Raw genomic sequence first — 16,357 nt, 5'->3', positions numbered from 1 at the left:
TCATGGAGTGCCACACTCAACATGATCATATGGTGGGCATTGTGCTCAAACATCATCGCCTTCTTGAGGAGGCTGCACATAATATAGATGTACAGCTGGCCCATCAATCTATGGAGAATTGCACGCCTGGAATAGGACAAAATGTGCATATCTACGGCAAAAAATGAAAGAGGGCTGGAAAAAAACGAGGAGGACATTCAATTGTTACAGGGCTGTCAGATTTTGTCGGATAATCCACGAGAAGCAGAGAGATTTGAGAGGAAGGGTTCTAGTGTACATGATCAGCTGTCAGAGTTAGAGTTTGGGGAGCTTATTCCAAGGTCAAGTCCTGCCTGCTCTGAATTTGATAACATCCTCAAACAACACAACCTCACACCACAGGCCTACCACAGCCGTTCATTTATAGGAAGCCACTGCCATAAATACATCACAGCCCATGTGTACAGACAGCTAGCATCATTTTTAGCAAAAGGAACAGTTGCATGTACACGAAATCAAAGCATAATAGACACCGCATTAATTGTTCTGAGAGAGAAATTTGTTCACGTAAAAGATACCTTCAAAGATATCCACACAGTAATTGCACATGGAAAGCCAATCACTTTAGAGAGAATACCACATATTCAGTCATGCATCACACGATATATGTCTTTATACAGAAACATATTTGGCAAATAAAAGGTCTTGAGTCGATAGTGCCGTAAAACACGTGCTACTCAATCAAAATCGATCAAAAGAAAAGGTCATCCCCAAACAACACATCCTTGAGAAACACTGCGTTCCTTGGATACAAAAATGTGGGTTTGGAATGGCCTTCCATGGTGAGCAAGGGGGTGAGCTCATTCATGCAACCGTGGCCTAACAGACAAAGAAAAACACGTCAAAACAATCATGCAGTCACAACACGTCCAACCCACCCTGAGCTACTCTGTCGTGTGCACCACCCATCAAAAGACGAAAGCTTACAGCGGGAATATGAGATAATTCCTCCAGTCCAGCAATATTGTGTTCTTTTTGTATTTTGTGTTTAGGTTGTGTTTTCATAAGTGTATCGGCAAGAAAAGATCTGTCCTGTAGTTACATGTATCGTGGTTATCGCTATGAAAAAACAAGGTCGCAAAGCAAGAGTATTGCAAAAATCAACTTCAAACCTGAATAATTACGGATCCAGAAACTTCGTGCATATGCCCCTTTGTCAGTACAAATTTCATTATGTTCTCAGTCCTGTGTGCAAATTTGATTGAATTCGTTGGGGGCAATCATATTTAAATCGATGTTTATAATTGATTACCCATGACACATTTATCAAATTAAGTCCCCTTTTTGAGAACCTCACAGCTTTTAAGTGTAATGTACCATGTTCTTCCGATTTCTTCATTTTCTTCCTTAATATGTTGAATATTTACGTGGTCTTTATTAAAATATTCATCTTACATTAGCTTTGGCTCACTGTGCTGGTAAACTTTGCAAAAAATACAAGAGCGCTGCCGGTGTTCGGCTGATTAGGGAAAACCCCGGCGGCGCAGGTAAATGACCCCGTGACCTGGGGAAGCGCGGGCTTGCTTGCCTCGCGCCAGCCGAAACTAAATGGGCGCTCTATAACCGCTGTGCAGGACAATCGCAATCATCAACATCAATCCCATATCTCAACCCCTGTTTGCGCTGCCACGAATCACTTTCTACTTCCATAATTCCACTTTTTTTTGTTGCACTCACAATGTGGACATTACAAACACCGAAAATGGAGACGGAGGTAAGAGTCAACTAAATCATCATCACCATGTGTCTCATCCGTAACAGACAGCGACCAAAGTTCCTCATTCATTTCTCCGCACAGGTGCTCTACATAAACCTGGGATGTTACTCCCATCTTCCCATCACCCACGTATTCAGGTTCTCTCAGCTGGCTGTGGGACCACGTATTCCTGAAATGTCCAGCCAACTATCGTGCCAAAACACGTCTACTGATGGGACATTTCAGCGACCCACGATCAGCATAGTTCAAGGACCCCCAAGCGAGCGTCGAGTTCCTGCGTGTTGTCAGCATTGCTGGCCAATTAAGTCACAGTGCCAGGAGGCAGGGGGAGAGAGAGAGAGTTGACTGTTCCTTATCTACCGCTGCCTCGTTTGCCTTTTACTTTCCCTAGGGACAGCACATGCGAATGCAAGTACCACCAACTATGAGTCAACAACAGCAGTTAGAATTTCCACAACCAAAATCCTCATCAGCATCAGTTTTACCCAAACCACTGACAGTCCACATTCTTGCGAGGGAACATTCCAAGAGAGGCGAGATAGATTCCAGTCAGACACAAGAAATTTGGCAACTGGGGACTATCATTTCACATATGTCACTGAACACAACTCAACTTTGATCATCTGTTCAAGACCAAAACAAAATCCTCTCCGACAAACCTTTCTTTCAGTCATAACTTTACCACAAACCTCCCTATTATTCAGCCAAAACAGAAGGAAAAAAACCCCTCAAAGACACGACAAGCAAAATATAAAAGTTTTTACACAAAACCTGACACAGCTCAGGCTGAGTAATAGTACACGCTTTCTGCCCTTATCAACACAATTTAGGTGGTTAAGGAGGCCGGCTACTTCAGCCCTGCCTGTCATGGCCAACCCGGGCAGAAGGGGACAATGTCCCAGGATAAAGACAAAAAATACTCGATTTTAAATTTCTCCCTAAGGCGAATTCAAACCCACGTCTTCTGCATGCTACTGTGAGGTAAGTAACAGCTACACTACAGACTGAAGAGAGACTAAAGTGCAGGGAAACAAAATAAAAACTTGAACAGTAATAATAAATGTAAAAAAAAATCATTTCAAATTAAATCCGAACCAGGGCAGAAAATCATACACGCATGGCAACCTCAAAATGACTGAATGGGGTGGGGGGTGGGATGAATCGTTTAAACAGCACAAAAGTATTTTACAGGCAATACAATAGTAACAACCAGTTCGGCCACTGGTAGCAGACTCAACGACAACAGTCAGACGGCCCCACGTGCACGCACTGCGTGAGTGTCTCCCTCCGTCACCACAGGACAGACCGACCGACCAACCGGGCAGAACGGCCAAACCCACCGGATCTCACAATAAGCGGTTTCAAGAGCTGTGTGTGTGTGTATATATATATAAATATATAGATCAAGTTACTCATTCAATAATGCACACAAAAAAATGGGAGAGGAAGAACATACGAAAAATCTATAAAAAGAACCCACCCCTGCCCCCCTCCTGTTAACCCCTGCGAACAAAAGCCACAGAAATGGACATGAACATACACATCAAGAGCAATTCATCTTTTCCCATGTCAACGATTCCATTTTATTCTTTTTACTGAGTATGGGCAAACAACTTCTAACTGTAGCTAGCAAAGGAGCAACTCAGGAAGCTGGTAGTAGTATTGTAATGGTAATTTCTCTGTCTCCTGTCTTGTACATCATCACAAAATCCACCCAAACCTGATCCACTGTATGGAAACGATGTGAATTTGGGGTTGGGGCTCGGGGTGTTTAGTTTTAGTAAGTTTTACGGCACTTGCAACACAAATAAGGTCATATAAGTGATCAAGATTGGAAGGGCGGCTAAAGAGTATCCTAAAAAGAAAGGATGGAGGAAAGATAAAGACACATAAGAACAATAATTGTTAGATAAGAGAAAAAGAGCTAATCACACCCGAGCCCCCACGGACCAGTAAGTGTGCGCTGTGCCACCAAAGATAATGAAAAGATAATAAGCAAGGCTAAGCACAGCTCAACAGTTAAAAATTTCCAGAGTCTAAAAGACAAAAGGAAAAACCCCGACAAAAAAACAAACATACTTTCACAGAAAATACTACCTAAGAAGGTCCCAATGGTCCAGCATACAATCAGAAATATGTTGTCATACACAGGTAAAAATGGAGTGAAGAAAGAAACACCACAGGGCAAGGTAGACAGACAGACACACCATCAACACATCTACACTTGGACCTGACGAAATCTTCGACCGTTGACAAAGAATTGAGACAAAAGACGAAGCACTCCCATGGACATGAAACAACAGCTGAAATTATCCACAAGAATAATCGAGTAAAATGCGTTTAAAAGTTTTTGTCAAATCTAAAGGGCAGCGGACGCCAGTCCATAAGTCATCCTTTTAAAAACAGGATCTCCTATAGAGACAAAATTTCGCAAAATCCTTTGAAAAATCTCAATACAGTAGTTGTAAAATAAATGAAGACATTCAAATTAGATGATTTAACCTGGCACATTGTAATCGCATAAGTCAAATTAAACTGCTGAATTAATCACTGATGGTATTGAAAGCCACCAGCTCAGAGTCCATAACCACTCCGACATAAAATACTAAAAATGGAAGTTTGAAAAATGTCACAATTAGCGTTTTTCATATTCCATACCATCTGTTTAAGACAAGAAAGGAGCTCCTAATTTTTTAAAGTCTCCCTCTCCAATGCAAGCAACATCAATTCCGCCGTGTATTTACAATTACACAATCCTAGAAAAGTGTGTCTCTTAACACTTAAAGCATCTTCATAAAAAAATTTCCAATTTCTACAGCCGTTTGCCTTGCCCTATAGATATCAGAGCAGGTTAAAAAAAAGATGCAGAGAAAATAAAAGCTGCAACCCATTAATCCCCCCTTAAAAAGAAACATATTAGTCTCAAGACCATTCAGGAAAACAATCATCCAAAAAAATAAACCCCAGGAAAAAAATAAATTTCAGCAAGAAAACATTCAAAGATAATACAAGATAAAACTTTATTGTCAAAAATGCTGCAGAAATCTGACGGAACAAAGCAGCAAACAATTTGTTAATCTTCCAAGGAGAAAACGCAAACAGCCTAACCAATCCCCTCCACACAACTCGGGTCATTTTCTTTCAATGTCACAAGAATCACCAGCTGTACATCAATAGTGTCAGACACCCAAGGGACATCTCTCAGGATGCCAGGTTAACATGAGAGGCTAAAACTGTCTGATATATATATATATATCTATCAAAGACCAATTCAACTCAAATTTTGTGTCATGGTTCCAAGCATTTCTATTCACTAAAATTTGGACTCCAATTACTGAGACAATCTATTTGATATTCAACCCTGTTATATGGTAAAGCAAAAAAAACAAACAAACAAAAAAACAGGTCTTACGCAATTTTGAAGGGGGCACATTAGTGCTCAACACCATCAATATCTGTCCAACGAATGCAGCTCCCCCCCCCTCAGAAGATGAAACCAACCCTTTCTATGACCAAGAGACATCTTACACAAAATGTGATCTATAAAACTGCAGACAAAACTATTGCACAATTTCTGACATGCTAACATCGTGATAAATTATAGACCGCTGAAAATACACCCCTCTCACTCCCTACTAAAATAATTCTGCATTTTGCTTCACCAACGATGGTAAGATTTCCATCCTGCAGAACAAAAACGATTTTTAAAAAAAGGAACCATTTCAGGTTGATTTTCAACATCCCCAGACTTTGCAAGACAGAACAGCATAAAATGTACAAAGCTGCCTTTGTTGGGTCTACAAAAACCAGAGAACAGCTGTGTGATAAGAATCCTACGATGACATTTTCCCCAACCTCCATGAATCGTATATAATCACAACACTGAACAACGACACGTTAAAATTTTTTTTTTAAAACAATCTGAAAAAGATTTTAAAATGACATACAGCCAAACCAAAAAAAAAAAAAAAAAAAAAAAAAAAAACTATGCTCCTCATCCTCTCGAGCAAACAGATACTTCTTCCTCATCAACTCTCTCGCCCACATCTTCTCTGGCTCCCACACACACACGCACACACAGCACACACACACAGAGCACAACACATTCAGTCCCCTCTGGCGCGCCTGGCGTGTTCTAGTAGCCGTGCTGCTACGTCTGCGGGCTGGGGTTCTCCAGCATCTCCAGCAGGAAAGTGTCGATGGGCCGGTCGCCGATCAGCTTGAAGAAGAACAGGTGCTCCAGGCACTTGAGGCCAATGGAGCGCAGGGCCGGCAGACGCAGGAGCAGCTTGGCAAAGCGCCCGGGCTCCTCCGGGTAGCGTGTCTTGGTGTACTCCTCCAGCGACGCATACACCTTCTCCCTCAGCTGTTCCACTTCCTGCACGGCCGACAGGCCTTTTGCATCTGTAGCCAGAAAAAAACGGGACAATTATACTTCAGATTTAGATAACTTTTTAAAAATTTGTTTGAATAAAGAGAAGCACATCGACAAGATAATGGTCATTTAGTGCTGGGGAAAAGGTAAGACATTGTTTTAGTAAAAGTTTTACGGCACTTGCAACACAATAAGGTCACATAAGTGTTGAAGATTACATGTTACAAGAGAGTAACAGACACAAAAAAGGATAAGAGATCAAGACGATAGATGTTCGATAGGAAACAAGGAGCAAACCACACCAGAGCCAACCATCCACAAAGGTAAAACAGAAAGAAACAACAGAAGGAAAGTAAAGAAGTAGGACCTACCAGTGGCGCCCTCCAACCACCCACTTAGTAAGAGTTTTATGACACTTGTGACAATAAGGACACACACATGCCGAAAATTTAAGTTGTTACAAGAGAGTAACAAAAAAGGAGGAGAAATAAGTATGATGGATGCATAATAGGAAAGAAGGAGCAAACCACACCAGAGCAACCGCCACCCATCCACTGGAGACTGGGATGTCCATTCAGAGATGGAACGATAAGAAGTACAAAAATAAAACAAACAAAAAAGAAAAAAACATATCAAAACAAAACCATTTTTATGTCGATTTTTTTTTTTTAAACACCTTTACTACCCAAATCCAGTTAATTTTTTTCCCTACTTCTGAGTTTTTTCCAGTCTTATTTTTCTCACCTACAAAACAAAAAAACCTCAAAAAAACATTTAAAAGAGCAAAGAATTTTCAATTTCACCAATTCAACCATAACAAGTATTCCCCACTAGAGAACACAGAAGGCACAAAACAAACCCAAACATGTAGTACTCTTGTACTTTGGCCTTGTTTTTTTCTGGGGGGGTTTCTTCCATGAAGAGTAAGCCCAACAAAGCATTCTCACACAAACATTCTGTGGACCACTTTTAAATATGACCTAGATTTCACCTTTGGGCCCATTTTACAAAAAGCAACCCTGGATCAAAAAATCCCAACAATACAGGATACATAAGCTATAAAAATAACTTTGTTTTAAAAAGGAAAAAAAAAAGGGAACGAGCAAAAGAAGAAGAGGATAGGTAAAAGGAAAAAGTAGATCCTCCATTACTCAAGCTTCTCAAAGCTGACAAATGCATTTTTTTACCCAGTAGCTCCACAGGGAAATAGGAAAACAAATAAGTAAGTGTTGGCAAAACACAAGCACACAAAAACATCCCATTCGTAAACATTTACTACAATGCAGAACAGGCAGGCACATGCAAGCACACACACGCACACACACCCACAATTACAAACTTACATACATAAAAATCATCCCATACTTTGGCCTACTTGTGCACATTTACCACAGCTCAGTACAAGCAGGCAGGCAATAAAACACATACACACACACACACTTGTAGGTTTGGCAATTCGAAGCTCAGCCCAGCCAAATACTACGCCCTCAGAAAAGAATTTACACAAATTTTCCCTTCTTCACACAAATGTGAACATTTACCCGGCCATAAGATAGCAAAAGATGTCATAAGGTTAATGAAAATGGAAACTTGCACAATGAGTTTTCTGGGTAGCCAAGATTGTTTCCCAGTGCTCTAGGGTCTTTTTTGTTTCAATGTTTTACGACACTTGCAATATGCTCTTGAGTCTGCTGGGCCAATAATACTTCAGTACAGAGAGTGCACCATGCTGCAACATTATGGAAATGCACGAAACAAATTCAATTCTGTCGTAAGCTGACAAAAACGCCTTTTTTATTCACACCAGTTCTGAGAAAGTTTTTTGTCAGCTTAACCATTTAAAATATTGTTCTTCTGATATTTGCATTCTAATTTATTAAAACACAAATCAGTTTCATTTGGATTTTTTCCCCACATAAGTAGGGTAACTGATCAGGCCTTTGTTTTACTTGATTAAAAAATCGTTGGCTCCAAAATGGAAAAAAAAGCATTTTGACAGCTTACCACAAAAGTGTCATTATATTATTACTATCATTCAAACTGTAACCCTCGGCCAGCCATAAAAAAAAAAATCCTAAAAATGAACATTGAGAACTCACCGGGGTTAAATAAAACGACAGCCCTGAGGCAGCCCAGCTCCGTCTTGTCCATTTTCATCTCCCTCATCTTGGCCACCAGCTCGGTGAGCACGCGGTCAAAGATGGTGCCCACGCCCGCCTGGTGGGCGCTGCTGCGGTGCACGTGAAGCCCTGTGGCCAGTAGGATGCCGTCCTTGGCCATTATGGAGCGGTGGGAGAAGCCCGCGATCAGGAGCTCATTCCAGCCTGCAATCACAACGACAATGACAATCTTTATTCATCTCGCAGGGAGAAATTTGTCTCCAAAGATAACGGGAATGAACATTGACAATGACAATGGCAATCTTTATTCATCTCGAAGGGAGAAATTTGCCTCCAAAGTAAGGGACGGAGGATGAAATTTTACAGAAATTAAGCAAATTGTAATACACATAGCTGCCACTCAGGTATTTCAAAAAAGGAGGAAATTCATGCGAAGGCGGATGCGCGCTCTCCGAAGGCTGGAGTAAAACCAGTGAGATCCAGAGGCAATATATACTGGAAAATCTAGCCTATGGTTTTGGAAGGGAAAACTGTCATATTTGTTAACCATAGGCAACTGAATTAAAATGTATTTGAAAAAAACAACAACAACATAACAAAAAACTAACAAAAAAACCCAACAAAGGCACTAAGTTAAGTAGACTAACAAGAATTTGAGTCAATTTGACACAGTTTAGACTTGGTGACTAAAAATCCAGTGTTTGTTGCATGCTGGTGTCTTATAAAAAGATTTCTTTCAACTTAAAACTTGTACATCGATGTAGAGTGCGCGCAGTACTGGATCAAGGAGGCAACACCTCTGCCGCTGTACTGAGCACTCCTGTACAACTGCAGTCCCGTTTGCACTTAACTTAGTAGTCCCTCTGTAGAGTGGAGATCTAACCTGAATTAAAATTATAGCCTAGACTATCTAATCTAGATCTAGAATCTAGATATCTAAATATGTGTAAATCTAGATTATATCTAGAGATAGATTATCTAGATCTAAATTCAGTGTTCACTTCATCAATAGCCACAATATAGATCTAGATCTAGAATCTAGCCGTCATGTAAACAAACGGGACCGCAATTGTACAGGAGTGCCGCGGGCCGCGATTTCTTTATCGCACCAAACGCAAAGTGCAGCAAGCGGTTTGTTCAATTTTCTCATGAACTTTTCAAGTCACACCGGCAGCTTCTTTCTCATTTCAGCTCCTTTTATTTTTGCATTCAGCATCAATTTCTCTCGAATTTCCGCCGTTTTCATTGACAACTCGGCGCGCTAACAACGTCCCGATGCCCAATCGACACTTTGTTGCTCCACAATAAACAAAGTGAAACTAACGCTAGGCCTAGAAGAACGGAAGTAGAAAGCTATGGGGGGACATGCGCAAGCTGCGTTTTCGTCTCTCTCCCGGTTCGGTCTTTTCCACGTGTAAAAAAAGTATCGCAAAGTAGCGGGAAAAGCTAGATGAAGCGGAGTTTCCGCTATTTAGCGGGAAAAGTGGCAGCTATGAATACAGGGATGACACTGGATTTAAGTAAAAAATTTAGAAAATTTTTGAGAGACTAGATTTAGAAGGCTACGAAGCAAAAAATGCAACAAAACATCATACCAGTTCAACAATAAATGAAAGTTCCAAAAGGATGATGCCCAAAATAACAGAAGAAAAGAGAAAATAATGGAAAAGCGGCATCCCTCAATTTCATGGCTTTTTAGAGATAATTTAGATTACGGAAGCTAGCTGTTTTTTCAGTTTTAGTTAGAGTTTAACGCATTTACAACACAATGAAGTCAAACAAGAGCTGAAGATAAGAAATGCAACAAGAGAGTAACAAATAAAAGTAATGAGGAGAGATCAAGATGATAGATATTTGATAGGAGAGAAGGAGCAAACTACACCAGAACTCCAGCCAACCAACCACCCACTGAGGCTGTTTTAACCTTGCCCATTACGACCCCTCAAGACCAACACTCAAATTCAAAAAATGTTTTAAAATCTCTCAATAAAAACCTTCACTCGGGAATCAATCTCACATCTTCTGCTGTTTGTTTAAATAAAGAAAGCACAACAACAGTAATGGTCATTAATTGTTGGGGAAAAACGCAAAGAGCAGACAAAAACATCTACGGGAAAGAAGAGAAATAACAACTCGTAAGCAACCTACCAGACAAAGGTGAGGAATGTTAAAATAGATAAATAGTCCCAATGAGGAATTACCATCATCTAGTAGTAGTAGTATAAGGTTTTACGGCGCTCGCAACTGCTAAGGTCATATGAGCGCGCGAAACACAAGTTGTTCACCTCTGCGAAAGTTCACTTCACGACTGGTAACTAATTTACTTTAAAATGCTAAAAAGTACTTCGAAAAAGAAAAATGAATAGACAGAAGCAACGGGGGGGGAGAGCAAAGAAACGGACCTACCACTGCCACCCTCCAACCACTCACATTGATAGGACAATGGACGTTCAGGCAAACAGAGGGAAATAAAAGTAGGACCTACAAATGCCACCCGACCTTCCAGCCACCAACACAGACTTCGACGCACTCCTAAATTCATGCATGCACCAATGACATAAAGAATATAAAAATACTGAAGCTGAAGTAGCAGAAGAAAGATATGCAAAACAAAAAGAGCCTGAGAAAGAGAGAAGAGGCAGACGGTTAAGTAAACTCAAACATCAAACAGTAGAAGAATGGAGGGAGGGGAAGTGATAAAGGAGTGGAGTGCCTCGACTGACCTGCCCGCAGTAGAATGACCTGGTCCTCCAAAGGCAGAGCTGTGAAGTGTGGTATGCGCTTGGCCCACTCCACCAAGGTGAAAAGCTGTTTATCCGCTGCCTGGCATATGTTCAGCACGGGGTCTTTCTGTTGACGGAACACGCCGAGGACACAAGAACAAACATTATTAGAACAAGACAGATGGAAAAACTGGCTTTGAACCCCCCAAAAAAATTCTGAACTTTTGAAACCCTATGCTACAAGACAAATGCATGCACAAGGAAAAAAAAATTTATGAATCATATTGTCTTAGTTTTAGTACGTTTTTTACTGCACTTGCAACACAATAAGGTAATATACATGCAAAAGATTTGCATTGTTATTGCGGGAATCAGGTCGGAGCGAGGCGGCTTGCTAGCCAGATTGAGGGCACAAAGCAGCCATCGCGGCACAAGTGCAACGAGTCAGACAATTGGTCCGGCCCTTGGGGATGACCTTGGCGTTGACCTTGGGGTCAACAACATGCTCACCCCACCCCCACCACACACACACACACCCCTTCTCTTCACCTCACACGGCGCACTGACCTGTACATCCATGTAGTTGTCGATCTTGTGGTCAACTATGTGCTCCAACCAACTAACCACACACACACAGTTTAGTTTTAGAAGAGGTTTTACGGCACTCGCAACTGCATAAGGTCATATGAGCGCCAGAAGATTAGAGGAGTTACAAGAGAGTAACAAACATAAAAAAAGAAGAAGGGGAGATAAGGACGATAGATCTATGATAGGAAAGAAGAAGCAAACCACACCAGAGCACCTGCCAACCACCCACACAAACAGACACACACAGACCACACCCCACCCCCCATAAAACCCGCACGGCCCACTGACCGGTACGTCCATGTAGTTGTCGATCTTGTGGTCAACCATGTGCTCCAACCAACGAACCACACACACACACAGACAGACACACACCCCAACCCCCATTGACCCCGCACGGCCCACTGACCAGTACGTCCATGTGGTCAACCATGTGCTCCAACCAACTAACCACACATACACACACACACATACACAGACACCCCCCACCCAGCGCGGCGCACTGACCTGTACGTCGATGTAGTTGTCTATCTTGGGGTCGACAGCGTGCACCAACCCCTCTCACACACATACACACACACACTCCCTCCACCCCCAACACACCCCTCACCTGAACGTCCATGTAGTTGTCGATCTTGGGGTCGACGGCGTGCTCCGCCTCCAGGATCTGCTCCACGGGCATGTCGTTGTTGGCCCCGCTGGTGCTCTCCGGCTCCCCGTCGCCCTTCTCCTTGACCCGCTGCCGCTCCTCCTGGACCGCTGTAAGAGCTAAGAATGTCTCAGTAGTGTCCAGGACAGTAGGGGGGAGGAGGGGGGAAGAAATACGACGTTTGCAATAGGTTCTTTCTGCTTTTCTTTTCCCCTACTTTTTTTTATTCGTTTTCAAAAAGGAACTTTTTTTTGTTGTTCTTTTTTTAAAAGGGACTTTTGTTTGTTTGTTCGTTTAGTTGAGTAAAGACAGGCAAATGGACAAAGATATGTTCTTTTTCATTAATTTTTTTTTTATTAGAAGGACTTTTGCTTGTTCATTTGTTTGAGTTAGGACAAGCACATCAACAATGGGGGCTTTTTTTCTTTTTTTGTTTGATTGTTCGAGCAATAATAACAGTTCGTCGTTACAATGGATTATTTTTTCTTTTAGGTTGGTTGTCTCGGAGGGGTGATTTTCTTAGAGCAAGTTTGACTGTACAAAGGCATGTCAAGACAGATTGAACGGTAGATGAAATAAAAGAACAGCGTGATTGTTGATTATTGAAACAATGTCTATTTTTAACTTAAATCATCTACATTGTAATAACTATTAATTTGATCTCGACTGGTGTAGCAACCTAAACAATGTTTTAATTATCAAAATAAAGTAAAAAATCAGAAATGTGGAGGTTTCAAAATAAAAAGGGTTGTTTTGTTGTGGTCTTTTTTTATCACCAGCATCATGCCCAAACCTAACATATGGATAGAATCTCTCATTTTAGTTCATTATAAAGAGAACGATCACTTACACATGCATCACAGATTTAAAAAGCAAAAATCAACAGACAAAGAATGTTTTCCCTCCCACAAATTTTGTATTATTCCGTACACATTGGGCATAATTGATGGAATAATTTGTGAAAACTCTTTGAAAAAAAAACAATGTGCCACAATGCAGTGGAATTATATTATGTGTTTGTCAATTTTAGGGCATGTAGAGCTGTTGGTATAATACTAGAACTCGTTCATTTGCCTTTCTTGTGAGGGAAAAAAATGCCCATCTATACTGAACAGAAGTTGAGATATTCACTATTGACAGAGGTGGGGTTGCCTCTTGTCAGAGGTAAAATTAGAAAATGACAGGTAAAATGAGAAAATGACCATCAAAGGTGTGGTGTCCTTGGAAATGCAAATTTACCTTTTTTTTTTCCCCCCTTAGATCAACATTTTTTCAGTGAAATGCTCACAGGTGTCTTCAAAAGGACACAATTTTAGTTTGTATACAAAACAGCATAACACGATAACAGTAATTTAGCTTAGGGCAGTGGAAAGACTAAGAGACAGGGACAACAAAGGGAAAGGACAGAAGTAAGAAGACCCACTAGACTTGAAGCACCCTCCAACAAACCGCTCACCTTCTCTTTTCATGCCCATGGACAGGCATTTCATGTAGCGGCAGTACTGACATCGGTTCCTCTGTCGTTTGTCAATCATGCACTGCTTGTCATCGCGACATGCGTAGGTTAAATCCTTTCTCACAGTACGCTTGAAAAATCCCTTGCACCCCTCACAACTGAGGACAAAAACAAAATTTTCAAACTTTAAGCACTGAGCATACAACAGAGCTGCCAACTAGCTATGAAAGTTTAGCTTTAGCAGCAAGAGTTTTCCTGCATTTGCAACAGAATTAGGTCATATAAGAGTTGAGGATAAGAGGCAGGGCTGCCTACCTCAAAGTTTCCATTTCAGTTAGATTCATGGTCAGTTTCAGGTATTTGGGCCCAAAATGAGGTAGTACAAAGGCAAAGAAGGAATAAAAAAGATGATCATTGCCTTATCGAACGCGCTTGCTTTTCATGATATTGGGTAATTATATTTTGAAAACTTGTAGGACCTACCGGTGGCGCACTCCAACCACCCTGTTGACTTAAATTATTTGTTTTTTCTTTGTTTGCAAGAGAAAAACAAAACAAAAGTCATTAAGTGCAGGGAAAAGAACACTGACAACAACAGAATGAAAAGAAGTAGGACCTACAAGTGGGAACCTCCAGCCACTAAAGATTATGGACCCTTGAAAAAAAAAAAAAAGCATTCAAACATTATGCACAAAGAACCAGACAAACCTCGCCCTATTCAAAGTTATTTGCCTGGAAGGAAAGAAGTTCAAGTATGATGAAACAATGAGTAACATTATATCTAGTTTGTTTTCGTAGAAGTTTTACGGCGCTCGCAACTGCATAAGGTCATATAAGTGCCGAAGATTAGAGGAGTTACAAGGGAGTAACAAACACAAAAAAGAAGAAGGGGAGATAAAGAAGATAGATGTTTGATAAGAAAGGAGGAGCAAATCACACCAGAGCTCCCGCCAATCACCCACTAAACAAAAGTCATTTAGTGCAGGGAAAAGGAACACTGACAACAACAGAATGAAAAGAAGTAGGACCTACAAGTGGGAACTTCCACCCACTTAAGATTATGGACCCTTGAAAAAAAAAGCATTCAAACATTACGCACAAAGAATCAGATAAGCCTTGCCCTATTTAACAGTTATTTGCCTAGAAGGAAAGATAAAGTTTAAGCATGATGAAACAGAGTAACATATCTTGAAGTTTAGTTTTAGTTTTAGTAGAGGTTTTTCGGCGCTTGCAACTGCATAAGGTCATATGAGCGCCAGAAGATTAGGTGTTACAAGAGAGTAACAAACATAAAAAAGAAGAAGGGGAGATAAAGACGATAGATGTTTGACAGGAAAGAAGGAGCAAACCACACCAGAGCACCCGCCAACCACTCACATATCTTGAAGTCAGTCTTATTTATTAACCAAATCAGCATCCTTGCATTAATTAGAGTTCGGGAGGGTCAAGTCTGGAGTTGGCTTAGAGTGGGTTTACATAGTTTTTAGCTTTAGTAAGAGGGTTTTTTAAAATTTATTGAATAGGTAGGTGTTTTACGGCACTAACGACTCAATTTTGGTCAAGTAAGAGTTTTACGGCACTTTCAACACAATAAGGTCATATGAGCGCCAGAAGATTAGAGATGTTACAAGAGAGTAACAAAAGAACAAGGGGAGATAAGGACGATAGATGTTTCATAGGAAAAAAGAAGCAAACCACACAAGAGCACCCGCCAACCACCCACAATAACAGTTATTTAGGACTAAACAGGAAAGCCTAAAGACTTCAGAGGGAAAGGAAAAACGTAGGACCTACGACATCTGGAGGAAAAAAAAAAACATCATTCAAAACTAAAAACCCTTCTTTTTTAATAAGAAAGAATTCCTCCTACAAATGTGATACACAGCAATCTGTTATCTCATCATGCATAGACAGAGAAGAGAACAGTTCCGTTGTTTCGTTTGTTTCAGGAAAGGGAAGTACATCGACACAGCAATAGTCAATTAGTAAGATTAGACAAGACTTTTTTAGTTTAGTTTTAGTTGAGGTTTCACAGCGCTCGCAACTAGCTGCAAAGGTCATATGAGTGCCAGAAGATTAAGAGGTATTACAAGAGAGTAACAAACATAAAAAAGAAGGGGAGATAAGGACGATAGATGTTTGATAGGAAAGAAGGAGCAAACCACACCAGAGCCCCCGCCAACAACCCACAGAGGGACAGAGATAGAGACAACAAAGAAAAGTAAAAAAGTATGACCTACCATCGAACAGCCTAAACACAATCCAGGCTTTTTTAGCTTTAGTAAAAGTTTTACGGCACTTGCAACACAATAAGGTCATATATAAATGCAGAAGATTAGAGGTGTTAGAAGAGAGTAATAAACACAAGAAGGAGGGGAGATCAGGACAATAGATGTTTGAAAGGAAAGAATGAGCAAACCACACTATAGCACCCACCAACCACCCACAAACACAATCCAAAACTAGCCAGAAACGACAGAGTAAAAAAAAAAGGACCTACCCGCTCAAAAACAGAAATAAACATGAACAAATGTTTGTTTGAACAAAAAAGAAAACAAAACACTAAAATAGTCATCTAGTGCGGGGAAACAGTAAGGCGGACAGACAAACAAGAGGGCTCTCGTGGCCTAGAGGTTAAGGTGTTGGCCTCTCATTCAAAAGGTCCCAGGTTCGAATCCGGGTAACGACCGAAA

At 40.8% G+C, this 16,357-nt stretch overlaps 1 protein-coding gene across 2 annotated transcripts in view; it reads right to left on the bottom strand.

The window, feature by feature from the left end:
• Positions 1 to 1,017: 1,017 nt before the first annotated feature.
• Positions 1,018 to 16,357, bottom strand: part of LOC101847621 (retinoic acid receptor RXR) — a 42,034-nt gene continuing 26,694 nt past the window's right edge. The window contains exons 3-7 of one of the 2 annotated variants that reach the window (XM_005110753.3): positions 13,665 to 13,822; positions 12,170 to 12,327; positions 10,975 to 11,101; positions 8,231 to 8,455; positions 1,018 to 6,160 (exon numbers count right to left, since the gene is read on the bottom strand). In XM_005110753.3, coding sequence (XP_005110810.1) covers positions 5,907 to 6,160; positions 8,231 to 8,455; positions 10,975 to 11,101; positions 12,170 to 12,327; positions 13,665 to 13,822 — 922 coding nt within the window. In that variant the 3' untranslated portion in view covers positions 1,018 to 5,906. The remainder of the gene's footprint in view (positions 6,161 to 8,230; positions 8,456 to 10,974; positions 11,102 to 12,169; positions 12,328 to 13,664; positions 13,823 to 16,357) is intronic. The other variant, XM_005110754.3, reaches the window with a different exon arrangement.

The sequence above is a fragment of the Aplysia californica genome, unplaced genomic scaffold (genome assembly GCF_000002075.1).
Source record: "Aplysia californica isolate F4 #8 unplaced genomic scaffold, AplCal3.0 scaffold00940, whole genome shotgun sequence".
NCBI classification, from domain to species: domain Eukaryota; kingdom Metazoa; phylum Mollusca; class Gastropoda; order Aplysiida; family Aplysiidae; genus Aplysia; species Aplysia californica.
This window is presented reverse-complemented; position numbering and strand designations above follow the sequence as displayed.